At 44.4% G+C, this 15,466-nt stretch overlaps 1 protein-coding gene across 6 annotated transcripts in view; it reads left to right on the top strand.

Moving 5' to 3' along the window:
- The window catches only part of VWA8 (von Willebrand factor A domain containing 8), a 279,042-nt gene that overhangs the window by 158,240 nt on the left and 105,336 nt on the right, over window positions 1–15,466 (top strand). For all 6 annotated transcript variants that reach the window (XM_074988426.1, XM_074988442.1, XM_074988464.1 and 3 more), the window contains exon 22: window positions 11,125–11,200. In XM_074988426.1, the coding sequence (XP_074844527.1) occupies window positions 11,125–11,200 (76 nt within the window). The remainder of the gene's footprint in view (window positions 1–11,124; window positions 11,201–15,466) is intronic.

The following is a 15,466-nucleotide window of genomic DNA, read 5'->3' on the forward strand; positions in this document are numbered from 1 at the left end:
TCTGTTAATTTAGATTAACTTTCCTGGATGCACCCATGTAGACACACTGTAAGACAACTGTTGAAAATTTTACTTTCCGTTAAGTGGGAAATAGAAAAAAACACTGTAATATGCCTTGTTATAAGATGTAAGTATATGTTATGTAAGAAATCCCCAACTCTTTTCTCAGCAAATGGGCAGCTATGCAGCTAAAAGTGCTGTTGAAATATTTGTTTTTATTTCATTGGTACGATAACATAAAGAGTTCTAATGATCTACCAGAAGTTATTTTACATAATGTAAATTGAATTTTGTGTGATTATGTAAATGATAGAGTATCTGTAATTCCATTCTAACATCAGAGGAAACTTTCCTAATGAGAGTCTGTGAGCTGATACTAGGAGTAATTTTAAAGTCACATTTCATAAATACATTGGTTCATGGGAACGATGAGGGAAACTGAAAGGCAGAATAAACAGGATCCCTTCTGACATTTGGGTTTATTTGTATTGTTTCTGATTCACATGCAAGGGGTAGCACAAATAAATCATAAATAATTCTTCCCAGCAATTCTTACAGTTCTTAACCAAGTCTTCCTAATTTCCTGAGTATTTTATGTATTTTTTTATTGTCAGACACTAAAACTGGCACACATGATTTTTTTTTTAGGGGAGGTGTAGATTAAATTAATGGGGAAGAACCTCCAGAACATGTTTGACTAACAAAATATCACTTAAACTGTTGGCCACATCAACCCCAAACAGGGGTGGTGTGGTGTTATCTATGGTAAAATTTGCGTGCAGCTATTAAATGACATGCAAGAATGCCTGGCTTTGAACTCATAGAATAAGTAAGGTTGAATTAAGTATGGGAGACCTCCAAGAAGAAAATCATTTGTAGTTAATGAATATGGTTAGTCATACTGTTGCTTCTGAAGCAATGTTGAGGCTAATCAGCAATTATGCTTTAAATGAGGGACAGCTTTGAGATCCTGACCATTCATGGTCATTGAAGATTCCATGACATTTTTATTTACAAGAGTGAGAAGTCTTATGTGAAACCCTGTCTGGATCATTTTTTTAGATATTACGTTCTGGCTTTAGTTTCAGTTGCCTGTTTTATTGTTTTACTTACTCTCCTAAACTGTTCTTTAGTGTTGTGTGGTGCTGTTGAATTGTTGTCACTTGTCACCCTATATAAGATACTACTTAATTTATGGCTAAACTGATTCTTACACAGAGGGGAAAAAATCCATTAGTGAAGTTTATGAGGAACTTTGTGATTCCACTAGATGAAAGGTTTTTATGTGTATAAAATGTAAATTCAAAATCAAGTACAGATAGTCCCCGACTTACGAACAGGTTACATTTTGAACACCTGGTCGTATCTGGATTTGGTCATAAGTCGGAAATACCCTTATACTGTAGTCCCTCCAGGTATGTGAGGGTTGCATTCCACACAACCCTTGCTTACCTTGAATTTCACCTAAGCTGGGGAGGGCTTGGGTTGGCGCCCTGTTAAGCAGGGGTGGTGGGAGGGCGCAGTTGATCTGGGGCTTGCAGGGGGTTGGACCCGGGCAGCAGGGGGTTGGGGCGGTGATTGAGCCCAGCCAGGGGTTTAGAGCCAGGGCTGCGGAGGTGGTGGGTAGGGAGGTTGGAGCTGGAGCCCCATGCACCGTGGGCTGGAAGCTCGAGGCATGGGTTGAAGCTGAAGCACCCCCCCACCATGCCAGGGAGTGAGAGCTGGGGCCTTGCGGGATTGAAGGGGTTGAACAGGGTGAACTGGGACGGGGAGGGGGGTTACCTGGCGGCAGGGTACAGCCTCATGCACCTGCAGTGGCTAACAGCTTGAGCCCTGTGTGCGCTGGCAGCTGACAGCCCAACATGTGCTTCTGGCGGGTCAGCTGGGGATGGAGCATTGAGCCTGGTGGAGGGGAGATTGAATGGGGGTGAACCAATGTGGGGGTGGGTTGACCTGGCAGGACGGATAGAGCCCCTGCACATGCCACCAGCGGCTGACAGCCGAAGCTTCAAGCACGGGGGGGTGGGTGTGAGCTGGGGCCACAGGAGGGAGGAGTTGAGCTGGGTGGGAGGGTTGAATGGGGGGTGTACTGGGGTGCGGTGGTTGAGTGGAGAGTGGTGGAAGCTCCACCAGGGAATGAGAGTTGGAGCCCCAGGCACAGGTTGAAGTTGGAGCCCCAGGTGGGGGGGTGAGTTAGTGCTGCAGGGGCAGGGTTAGCCAGGGGAGGGGTTGAACGGGGATGCACCGGGGCAGGGTGCTTGAGCGGGGGCAGGTTGGAGTCCCATGCGTGCTGATCTGGGGCCAAATGGGGGTTGGGGAGGTTGGGTCCCAGGTCCGCAGGGGTTGGAGGGGAGTCCCAGGCATGCAACTGGAGCCCCCCGCTGGGGGAGGTGAGCTGGGGTGCATGGAGGGGGTGAATTGGAGGTTGGTAGTAAGTACGAATGGTCAGAAATCGATGTGTTCATGAATAGGGGACCACCTGTATTTAGGGTTTTCTTAAAGTTATAAACTATTGTTAATAATGTTCTTTTTTTGACATTGCTAACTTCTGATGTCTGTTATATTAGTTGTTAAAAAATTGTCATCAGATGAGGAGAAATGAAAAAAATGTGTATTAAAAAACTGATGCCAAAGTTAGGAGAATAAATTACTCTAAAAATATGGTTTTATTTAAATAGAGGCTGGGGCGGGAGGAGATCAGGAAAAGGGAAAGCCTTCAGAGGTTTGAAAAAAATAAATGTGACAACACTTACTTAAAATTTACAAAGCCTCTCATGGCAAAAAGATTCTGCAGTGGAAAAAATGTTAAACCTTTTCAGAAGACTCAAGAAAACACATATGCCTTGTTAGACTATTAAACCCTTCTTAGCACTGAGAGCAAAAGATAAACGTGAAGATGCAAGCTGCCAGCTGCTATAGAAAAGCTACATAAGAAGGTATCATGGAGCGCTGTCTGCTGGTTCCCTTGATGTAATAAAATAGAAGAGAATCATTTTGCTTCTCTTCTACTATCACATTAGAAGGCAATTATATATTGAAAATGGCTTTTGCTGAAGGGCAGATATCTTCTATTATTTAAACATTTAGTAATGTATCAATGTGCTTGGAAGGATTAGATTTGTCAGTAAGTGTAAAGCTCTATTTCACCATATGTACTCTGATAGTTAAAAGTATTACTTTTGATGATGATCAATATTTATAGGTGGAAGAGTATCGAGAGAATACTCCCTAAAACAAGGGTGAGCAAACTTTTTATGTCAGGCCCTACTTTTTGTCTCTGCAGTCAGCAGTTAGGCCCCGACAACCTGTCTGATGTAATCCAAACCAATGGAAATTTTGGTTATGTTCAAATGCGAAAAAAAAACCAAAACCTTTTGGTATGTGTAAGAAAGTAAGTATGCAGAATGTAAAAACTTTATTAATTGGTATGTAAAAGTGAATACCCATACATCAAAACAGTAATGATAGATAAGCCTGAGACCCAGCAGCCAATCATGCTGTGTCCTTTTCAAAATTTCACAGCCCACCTCCCACTTTGGGCACCTGTGCCTGAGAAAACTGAAATGAGTTGATGCCTATAAAAGGGGGTGGGGGGTCACACTGAAAATCCTAGCTCTTGCCTTTACTTTATGAGGCACAAGTTGTTCTCTACGCCCTCCTCTGGAAGACTGAAACTGGCTGTGAGAATATAGATGACTGTACCTTTTCATGGAACTAGAGTTTATAGAATCTCTTTTTTAACTGAATAGATATATAGAAGTAGCTTTAATCAGGGTGATCTCTCCTCTTCCCCTGCACTGTTTATATCTGAAGTGCTGAAGTGTATAGTGGCTTTGCTGGTAAATTATTTTACATGATATTTTTATCAATGGTAACAAAATACCAATATTAGAGGGATGCAGCAGTGTTAGGTGTTTGGTAGACTTTCTTACTACTATTAAAATTATTTTCACTGATTTGCTGCTGGGCTTTCCTATTTTTGCTGTTTGCTTCTTTTTAGCTGAGAAACTGTAATGTACAGCTGCACCTCCCTGTCATAGCTACTATATTTGTTTTAGTGATTGATAATTAAAGGGATTATATTAATTTCTGTTTAGAAAAGCTATACAGGGTGTCTTGTGACTTTTCTCCTTCACTGATAAATTACTGAATTGTTACAGTTTTTAAAAGAAGAAACTGACTTGACACATGCTGCCCTTTTCAAAATAAACAGGATTATTTTGGGATCTTTAACAATCAAATGAAAGTGGGAGGGGGAACAAGGTTTGGTGTCCCTACAAGCAATGGCTAGTGTAAATTGTGTGTTAATCTTTTTGATAATTTTCTTTCTGCTCTTTGCAGATCACATAATCACTCTAAAATCTAATTGTCTGTATTCCCAGTTGGGATAATTTAAAATTACCCTTCAAATACGACTTCAGGGCTTTTTTTTTTTCTTTTTAAATTTTCAGTTAAAAAGTTGATTTAAGAAAGAAGAGATTTAGTGATCTAGGACGGCTTATATAGTACAATTAAGACATAGTATCGGAGGGGTAGCCGTGTTAGTTTGGATCTGTAACATCAACGAAGGGTCCTGTGGCACCTTATAGACTAACAGAAAAGTTTTGAGCATGAGCTTTCGTGAGCACAGACAGGATGAAGTGAGTCTGTGCTCACCAAAGCTCATGCTGAAAACTTTTCTCTTAGTCTATAAGGTGACACAGGACCCTTCATTCCAATTAAGACATAGTTTTTCTTACAAACTGATATTTGGTGGACATCTTTCTCTTACTCTAATAGACTCTACGACAGAAGGGAACAATTTAAATGGCAAACTATATCTGCATGCTTACTTGAGTTTGGCAGGGGTGCCCATTTTACAAGTACCATTGGTGAGGAAACAAGCTTTCAAGCCATAAAGAGCAGTTCTGTGTGGCTCAGAAGCTTGCCTCTCACACTGACAGAAGTTGGTTTAATAAAAGATATTATCTCACCCGTCTTCTTTCTTATATTCTGGAACCAACAGGGTGGGTGGTGCTCCGGGGCTATCCAGTTCTAGTCCAGTCATGGGACTGGCTGACCCTAGCAGGCTGTGGGACGGTCTGTCATGGCCCTCTGATTCTGCAGCTGTAAGGAGAAAGGGGAACATGGGGAGTCCCTCCTGCCACACGGCCCCCAAGGGCATGTCTCACCACCCACTGTGAGTGGCAGCCCCTGCCACACAGGAACGTGTCAACCTGCTCCAGCACCTCCACCCAATGAGGCTGTGGCCCAGAGGGTGTATGACTGCTGAGGAGTGCCAGGGTAGATGGTGAACGAGCAGCGCACACGGCGACCCTCCCCCTGCCACAAACACATGTGTGGCCCAGGGTGCTGTCCACTGGTGAGAGTGCTGCCCCTGCGTCTGACCTGTAGCTTCCACCTGCCCACCCCCCACACCCAGAGTGTGTGTCCGTGTGGTACTCACCTGATCCTTCAAATAGGTCTGAGAGTGCCCTGGAATTTGCCCAGACTGCAGGGAGATTATCAGGACCCCCTTGCTTGAAACATTGGAGTCTTCCTGGGCGGTGGGTGCCTGCTGGGGCTCTAGCTCAGGCTGTGATGGGGGGACACCTCCCCTGTATTCAGAGTGCGCTTGCAAGGGGAGCCATCTTCACCCCCAGGAGCTGGTGAACTCCTCCTAAACGGGGTATGTTGCTGTCACTGCACCCAACTGCCACCTCATGTCCTGGGTCCTCATATAGCCCTGGCGGAGCGCTATCACCTTTGTCCGCCCTTGCTCCAAAGTGCAGGCATTGTGGCCACGCTCTGCCAGGGCTTCAGTGACGTGGGCATAGCCCAGTGCGTTGCGCCACTTGGCTGACAGGTCCAGCAGCTCGGCCTTGTCTTCCCACAGGGCCAGCTAGTCCTTGAGTTCTGCCCTGGACCAGGAGGGCACCAGCTCTTTTGTGGCCTGGCGTGGCTCTTGCGATCCCTTAGTGGGGTTCCTGGAGGGCTTGGGAAGCCCAGGGGGCATGCCTCTGGCTGCCTGTACCGTCACTCTGGCTGCTGCTGTTAGGTGCTGGGGTGCAGCTGCCAACAACTTAGAGCCTGGGCAGCTTCCACGCTGTCCGCTTCCTGGAACAGGGCTCCCTGTGCTTTAACGGTCCTCCATAGTCACAAGCCATAGAGCCCTGTTTCTGGGGCCTCCTGGCTCCAGCTGGCTGACATCATGGAGGACCTGTCTGTCAACGGAGGGGGCCCAGAGTGCCTACCTTGTGCTTTTGTTGACAGTGCTCTGTCAACAGAAGCGTTATTCCTCAACACAGAGAGGGATGAGGCTGTTGAGGAAAGTGGTCTGTTTTGTCAAGAGACTGTCCACAAAACACATTTTGGGTGTAGACGCTCCATGAGTTTTGTTAACAAAAGCCCAGTTTTGTTGACAAACCTCTGTAGTGTAGATGTGGCCTAGGTGAAAAAAAAAAATCAATCTGGGCTAAATGCAGCACCAGCAGCAAATCACATCTACCAGAGGGACAACTTGCCTAGGTAAAACAAGTCCAGTTGTGGGATGGAGTAAGGAAAAAATTGTCAACAAGCATCTTGGAAACACTGTCATGATCCCAGCAGAATTTTGATACAGAAGAGTTTTGCTTTTTGTAGAAGTAAAAATAAGCCAGTAGGAAATGACGCTATGTCATTTTTGGAGTCTGCTTTTAATAGGACAGAACAAATTGTCTCAGTTAAGCAGGATGACAGTTTTTTCTCACCTGCTCCTATATTCCCACTTCCTTGCTTATGTGAGGAGTATAATGAGGCTGCAAGGCTCTGTGAGATCCCACATAACGTTGAGTGATATTAATTAGTAAACATAAACTAAGGAAACTGAGAGTTAGGGCATGTGGTGTGAATGTGAAATTTTGCATTTGGGTGATAAAAATGCTAGTTATTTATAGTTTTAGCTTAAAAAAACAATAGTCAGCAATGTTGAGAAGTCTTTCAAATTTAGCATACAATAGAACCTCAGAGTCCTTGGGACTGAAAGTTGTTAATACCTCTGAAATGTTCATAACTCTGAACAAAACTGAGATTGGTCTTCCAAAGTTTACTGTTGAATATTGATTTAATGCAGCTTTACAACTTTACCACAAAGAGAAAAAATGCTACTTTTTCTTTACGTTATTTTAGAAGTTTAGTAGTTTCTGGGGAGGGTTTTTCTTTTTTGGTTAGTTTTGTTTTGTCTGCTGCTGCCTGATTGCATATTCCAAATAAGGTGTGTGTTGGACTGGTCAGTTCATAACTCTGTAACTCTGAGGTTCTGCTGTAGTCACTTGGGCTATGTCTACCCTAGAGGGTTTTGTCAACAAAACTGGTGTTTTGTCAATGAAACCTGGGGAGTGTCCAGATTCCCAAGGCATTCAATAGACAGTAAATGGACAGAATGCAGCACTTTTGTCGACAGTCTTATCCTACTCCCCAGGAGGCATGGTGCCTTTGTCTACAGAGATCTGTTGACATAAATCTGGTCTGGATGTTCCTAAGGGCTCTCTGTTGACAGACTGGGCTTCTGGGCAGCCCTGTCTGATGTGCTTCCAGTTGACCATTTTTTCGAGAGAGCAGCTGGGCAGCTCATGTGCTCTCTGACGACAAAACAGATCGCTCTTGCCATCCACTTGGCAGTTTGACCACAATCCATTTACAGAAGTTTTGTTGGACGGTGTCTTCCAACAAAAACTTGTGTCAGCAGATTGCAGTAATGTAGTCATAGCTTCAACGTGTATGTCTCTAAGTAGTTCAGCACAAGCTGAAGATTTTCTAAAAGACTCAGCTTTGTGTATCTTTTCAGGCATTTAATCCACACTCTACAGGTTGAAGAAAAGTGGAAATTACCAAAATCTAACTGCATATTTTATGTTTTTATTAAAGGAGTCACGAAAGCCAGCAGAATCAAGCAGGTTGTTAATATCTACTGCACCTGATACTCTAAGCAAATATTGGATTTTGGCAATCAGTTGTAGTGATCTTCAGGATGGGAGAGAAATCATGGGAATTAGTTCACATATCAGAGGGATAGCCATGTTAGTGTGTATATCCGCAAAAACAAGAAGTCCTGTGGCACCTTATAAATTAATATCTGATGAAGTGGGTCTTTGCCCCCCCAAAGTTTGTATTCGAATAAATCTGTTAGTCTATAATGTGCCACAGGACTTCTCTTTGTTTTTTGGGGGAATTAGTTCCAGGCTAGGCCAGACATTTAGATTCCCTAATTAACTGCAAGTCCTCCAAATACTCTTTTGCAAATATTGTGCTAAGGGAAGGAATGGAGAATAGCCAGGGAATTGAGAAGGGATTTGAAACTGCTTTGTGGCTTCCCTGGATAGTTTCTAATTCCATGCAAACTGTTTTTCTTCAGATTTACTGCACTTCTATGAGGAGGTATTGGAATTTGTTATGCATATGCTGTAACTCCTGCATGCTCGCAGGAGCAATTCTACAGTTATTTTGCAGGCTCTCTGACAATTAAAACATTTCTGCTCTTTGGTTACATCTACACTACAGCGATCTGTCAACAGAAGTTACCTCACTTCTTTTCTGTCTGCAGTTTCCCTCCCTTTTTTTATGAAGATCGGTCTTAAAAGCCTTCTGTATCACCTTCCTCTGTACCTCATGTTCTGTCCAGGCTTTCTCCGTGATTGCATCATTTGTCTCCTCTCCCCCAGTCCTCCCATATTTGTGCTTTTATTATGCCCCCATTAATATTTTGAACAGTCCTGTTAGTACAGGAACAGTATCTTCCCTTGAAAGACTTGAAAACTCATTTATTTCTGATTTAATTGATCGCTGGATGAGTGTCTTCTAATTTTTGATTGGCATGGTTTATGTATCAGAAGGTGTGTGTACCCTTAAGGCACTATGGATTTGGACTAAAGATTATAACATAAATGGAATTATGCCAAATTATAGAACCTGAGAATTTGGTATATATAAATAATTAGTGATCAAACAAAAGAAAGGGGGTTTTATAACATGTCCATGGTTTAGGTTGTTGCTGTATCTAACACTGAGTTCTCTGGGCAAGATAGAACTAGTGTTGTCTAAGATAGTAGGAAAATGATGTTTCACGTTGCCTTTATTTGCAAAAAATACCCCACTGTAAAAGTTTAATCAACAGTTTGTATTTTTATTATCTTGCTTGGGGTATTTTCCTAGTTTTTGTTTTTACTGGAGACTTTGGGGATGGTCAGTTGTGACTTTTATTAAGCAAGGCTTTAGTTGAGGGGAATATAAATGCTACTAACAGGAAATAAAGGAGAGTTTGGTGTTGACTACGTCGAGATTTCAGCTAAAATTAGAAGCTGATCATTTTACATTTTGTTACAAGCAATGCTATGTTTGATTTTCCTGTGTTTTTGAAGCCAATCTGAATTCTTGCTGGTTTTTACAAACATGTGACGAATCTGAAGATACATGTAATGTTGAAGTTTTGAGTGATGCATAGCCTTATTAAGCAAGCAACACTGATTTAATAGATGGCTATAAAGGCAAATGTGATTTTTGTTAAATTAAGTCTCATAATAAGATTTGTGGTTTAAACAGATAAAGATCTATTGTGTTTGACCTTTCTCATTCTTCATTTGCTGCACATTTAGTTTTAATTGAAGTTGATTGTACTAAATGAACCTATGGGATGTACGCTCCCCATGCTTTCATCAGACTGTTTTTTTTTAACTTAAAATGTATCTTGTTTTGAAAAGAAAGAAACACCACGCCATTTAAAACCAAAAAGCCCAACAACTAAATTTAGCACTTTATCATAAAGTGCTGTAGCAAGTGCTAGTAAAATAGTTATTCCATCCTGGTGCAGTTAAAGTAGTAAAGTTTTTAAAACAAATTATTTTCTTATATCACTTTCTCTTAGAGATACGAGTATGAAGTCAGGCAGTTAAAATATTTACTGGACTTCAGTTTCACACAGCTAAGAAGTTTGCTTTACCTCAAGGGATTCTTTGACATTTGGGAATGTTTTCTATAAAATTTATCATTTAAAACATGCATTGCTATACCCAGAACTAGTGGGAGAACACTGTGTACTTCCATACATGAGAGGTGGGCTTCAGCATTTAGATTTCGCACTTCCAGATTCAAAGGACTTGGAATTGCTATGAAAAACTTGAGTGAAGAAGAGGAATTGCTGAACAGTGGCTTCTCTGACCATATGGGGATCATGGAGGTGGATGGTCTAACTATCCTCTGTCTGGTTTTTTTTTTCACACTCTTAGAAAGCAGAACGGAAAAATGATGCTCTCCCAAGCACCTGTTACTTTGAAAAATATCGTAAACCCTCTATTTAATGGACTAATGGGGGAAGGGGTGTCTGTTAATGTTGAAAGTCCTTTAAATCCAAATCTGCAGGAGTGGAGGCACCTTGCAAGATGCACTAGGGAGTGCTCCGTCCGAGGCTTGGGAGGAACACAGCAGGCTCAGGAGAGAGCTCAGCAGCGGGCTCATTGCAGTGTTTACAGAGCAGAGCTTCTGGGCTCTCCTGCCATGAGCCGCTTGCTCATCACCACCCAAGCCTCTGACAGCCCCAGCCACTCTGGCAGCTCCTCTAGCCCCAGTTGCCCCAGCTGCTGCAGTGGCCCTGGTGGCCCCAGCCACTGTGGCAGCCCCTCCAACTCAGGCAGTCCCAGCCGCTGCAGTGTCCCCAGCAGCTCCTCAACCCCTGCTGGCTCCTGCCTCTCCAGCAGCCCCAGGGGTGATGGCAGCTCCAGCTCAAGTGGCTCCGGACAGTTGCTGTCATTTATTTGGGGTGGGGTGGGGTAGACAGCATCCATTATTTCTGACTTCCATTAAATCAGGGTCTGTTGAATCAAGGGCTTAGTATAATTTAATTGAAATTTGAATTGAATTGAATTGAAAATGTCATGCATGACATCTCAGTGACACTCAACCCTGTAGGCTGGCTACATGAATTTCTGCACTCTGGGTATCGTTGGCTCAAGGTGCGTGGACTTTGCCGTTATCATTGCTTTCCGTCTTACAGGAGTGAAAGTTCCACAATATTGATTCCAAATAGGGCTTTCAGTTTAGTTTTTTCCTTTAAGTTTGTAATTATTGGTCAGTTTTATTTTTGATGTTTCCAATTCTTTTCTTTTTTAATTTCAGGGATACCACTGTACAGAGCCTTACTCTGCAGCCTTCTGTTAAGGATGGACGTATTACATATGAAGACTCGCCACTGGTCAGTAGTTAAGCTATGTTTGTAGATTTGAAAATCTATTTTCCTTTATAAAATTACGCTAAAAATATATTGGCGCCTCCTGAAATGCCAGGGAATTCTGGGCTAAGCTATAATATTATTATTCATGTGGTCTGGGTGCTGTAATTTTTCACAAGAATATTATCATTCAGAAGCAAGAATCCAAAGTAGCAAGACAATGGCAGTTTTGGACAACTTACTGATCATTTCGCATATATTTCCTGTGACACAATCCAGTCAGTGTATTATTCTGGGGTCCTGGTGTAAAGAAAAGGAACATATTATTTAACTCTGGAATTACTTGATACTCCTGATATGCTGATGCACTGAAATTTTCCCATGTCTCTCTTTCAACTTCTAGACACACATCCTATATAACCAGTGAATCAGCCTCCTAACACTTATGCCCTACTCTCTAAACCCTGTACTGCCTTCTGCACCATCCTCCCAAGCAATCAGGGCCCAGACTGCTTGTGTTAGCTTCAGTTTGCCTCAGACCTTACCTCCAATCCTGACCACCTCCAGTACCCCGTTCCACCCAGTTCTGCTCTACCAGAATAACTCTTGCCTGTCATGTCAGCTTCACCTCACCCCAGGGCTGTTGCATCTCTTCATCCTCCTGTAGAATCCCCTCCTAGTTTCACTACCACCTGTTGCTTCTCCTTCCTGCACTCCATTGCATTGCATGTTGGCAAAGCCTTTTCCATTTGTACACAGACCATCAACAGGCATGTTGTGTGCACATATGCAAGAGAATCTTGTGGTTTCTGTATGTTGTGCCATATACTGAGTTTAGCTTCTGCTGTGATAGATGAGGCTGCCTTTTCCAGCAGTATTTGCCCTACATGAACTCCATTAGCTAGACAGAATCCAGAGGCGAGTCATCAATAATATATGTTAAGATTTTTTTTGTTTACATGGGAGCCTCCTGTTCAAACACCAACATCAGCAGTCAGTTTTTCAAAATGCTGAACACTCTACAGTTTTCGTTCACCATCTGGAAGGATAATGGAAGTTAGTGAGAGCTGCTGAGAGTTCAGACCACTGATTTAAGTGCCGGAACATGGATTTAGGAGTCTAACTTTAGGCATCCAATTTTGGAAATTGTGGCTTTGATGTATAATTTACCTATTTTTAATTAAAAATGCAAAGGAAAACAAAACGGGTTCATACACAACTAAAGTATGTTTTAATTCAAATTGCTGTGTTTGTGTATGCACATTAATTAATGCATTATTGTTTTAATGAGTGTCATCAGTACGGACACATGTCCTCTGGAATAATAGCCAAAGCGTGAAGGGGCATACAAATGTTTAACATTTTTGGCATGTTAATACCTTGCAGTGCCAGCTACAAAAGTGCCATGCGAACACGTGCTCTCACTTTCAGGTGACGTAAATAAGAAGGGAGCAGCATTAACTCCTGTAAATATAAACAAATGTGTTTGTCTTAGCGATTGGCTGAACAAGAAGTAGAACTGATTAGACTGGTAGGCTCTAAAGTTTTACATTCTTGTGTTTTGAATGCAGTTAGGTAACTAAAAATCTATAGTTTTAAATTGCACATTTAATAAAGAGATAGCACTACTGCATTTGCATGAAGTGAATTGAAAAATACTATTTTTTTTGTTTATCTCCTTTGCAGTTAAAATATTTGTAATGAAAATAATACTATAAAAGTGAGCACTTTGTATTCTATGTTGTAATTGAAATCAATATATTTGAAAATGTAGAAAAACATGAAAAAATACAATACATTTCAATTGGTGTTCCATTATTGTTTAACTTTTCAATTAAACTTCTGATTTATCATGGTTATTTGTGTTATCGGTGATTGACAGCTGTAAGGAAAACACACTTTCTTCTTCGAGTGTCCCCGTGGGTGCTCCACATTAGGTGTCGGGCTTGCCCGGCGCCGCAGATCAGATCTTCCAAGCAGTTTCTGCCGGACTGCGCATGCGCCAGTGCGCTCCGCTCCCTTGCGCGCTCCTGGCCACGTGCGCGATCCGGTCCCCGCCAGTGCCTCTTAACCGCCGTCGGCTGCAGACGGAATCCGACTAGGCTATGGCCAAGTTAGCGTATTCAATGGTTTTAGCTGTTTTCTTTAAAGTTTTGAAGTTCTTAGTCTATTGTTAAGTTAGCTAGTTGTTATTTTCAAAAAAAAAACAAAAAAAAAAACAAGAAACAACAAGCGGGACGGCATTCAGTCCAGTCCTAGTAACAAGCGGAGCACCGGAGGCCAGGAGCCTAGGGCCATTAGCCCTCCTGCCACGGCAGGCTATCTGAGAGTGGGAAAACAGCACAGAGAAGGTGCTAAGTACCCCATTAACAACTAAAGGACTCACCAACAATGTCGTCTTCAGGATTCAAGAAATGTGAGTCTTGCCGAGAGGCAATGCCAGCGTCTGATGGGCACAGTCACTGTATAAGGTGCCTTGGGGAGTCCCATGTCACGCAGAAATGCTCCTTCTGTGCAAAATTAACAGCCAGAGCAAGGAAGGACAGAGAGATGCGGCTTAACATGCTGCTATTCGACAAGGCCATCCAGCCAGACGTGCCGGAGCGGCTGCAGCAGGAGGGACACTCCAGGGCCCATAAAAGGAAAGCCGCCTCCCTCACCCCATCAGCGCAAAAACGGAGGAAAGTCTCCCCAACCCGATCCCTGCCGGCAGCAACAGCGAGCGGGACGGGAGGAGCGCGCAGCCCCCAGCCGCAGCAACAGCTGATCGGCGGCGGCACAGAGAGCCACGTGGAGGCGGCTCAGCCTCCGATGATCAAACAGCCGCCCCGCACCGCAGGCAGGGCGGCGGCTAAACAAGCGCCGGTACCAGCGGCACCGCAGGCAGCGGCACCGACCCCTGGGGAACCGGCGGTGCAGAGCGCGCAGGCACCGGAGGACACCGCCCATGAGCATGCCGAGTGCGGTGCGGACGGGACCTAGATCCCCTGCACGTCAGGGGGCGGAGCCGCCCCCTCAAGGGAGGGGGACGACTGCACAGAAAACAAGGCACCACAGCCCCTCTCCAGACAGGGCTGCAGAGTTGCTTTCTCTCAGCCCTCCGCTCATGCTGCAGACTCCAACTAGAAGGCAGGGGTCCCCGCTAGCCTACCCGGAGCCCCCGTCTCCATTTTTACAACCAGCCTCACCCTGGCTGGGACCACCTTCACCCTTCTTGGGGTTTGAGCCGCTGGAGAACTATCACAAATCGCTCTCTCCAGTGTCCCAGGTCTCTCGACGATCTCGCTCCCCCAGATGCAGTGGGTATGCACCAAGGGAGTGGTCCAGATCACCTTCCCAAGAACCATGCCCATGCTGCCATGGTCGTCCCTATCACGCGGGGCGTAGACACCACCGGCAGTCTACCAGGGAAAGATCCCCACAGACGGTCCCGTATCCCCGAGGGCAATCGCGAACGGGGACAGAGACTCAAGTATCTCAGGGGGAACTGGTTATGGAACCCCAAGATTTTCCCTTGCAAGCTTCCAGCGAGCGGATGTACCATCACCAACAGGAACCAGAAGGGTCTAGAGAGGCGTATCCTAGTGGTTCCTCGCTCTCCTCCCCGGACGAGGCTACGACCCCGGGGGACGTCCATCTTCCGGACGATCTCAAACAGTTTCAAGAGCTGTTTAAAAGGGTGGCCTTCACGCAAGGCATCCAGACAGCAGAGGTGCAAGAGAAACACCATAAGCTCCTCAAAAATCTGAGCCCTCCGGCCTCCTCCAAAATAGCAATACTGCTTGACGAAGCAATCTTGGAGTCCGCCGCTATGATATGGCAGACCCCTGCGACTATTCCGCCTGTCCACAAGAGAGTGGACAAGAAATACTTCATGCCGGCGAAGGGCATGGAGTTCCTGTTCAGCCACCCACAACCAAATTCCTTGGTGGTAGAGTCGTCGCAACAAAGATCAAAGACATCTCAATTCAAGACAGGGGGAACGGACAAAGATGCCAACAAGCTAGAGCTGTTCGGCAGAAAGGTCTTCTCCTCCTCCACACTACTGTTGCGAATGGCAAATTACGCAGCGCATCTAGCGAACCACAATTTCGACAACTACACTAGGTTAACCTCCCTCATGGACTCGCTTCCAGAGGACAAGAAACCGGTGCTCAAGGCCATCGTACAAGAAGGCTACGTGGCCTCAAGGACGGGAGTTCAGATTGCCCTGGATGTTGCGGACACAGCAGCACACTCCACAGCTACGGCAGTGGTGATGCGAAGGGAGTCCTAGCTCCAGACTTCGGG

The sequence above is a fragment of the Carettochelys insculpta genome, chromosome 1 (assembly GCF_033958435.1).
Source record: "Carettochelys insculpta isolate YL-2023 chromosome 1, ASM3395843v1, whole genome shotgun sequence".
In the NCBI taxonomy this organism is placed as follows: Eukaryota; Metazoa; Chordata; order Testudines; family Carettochelyidae; genus Carettochelys; species Carettochelys insculpta.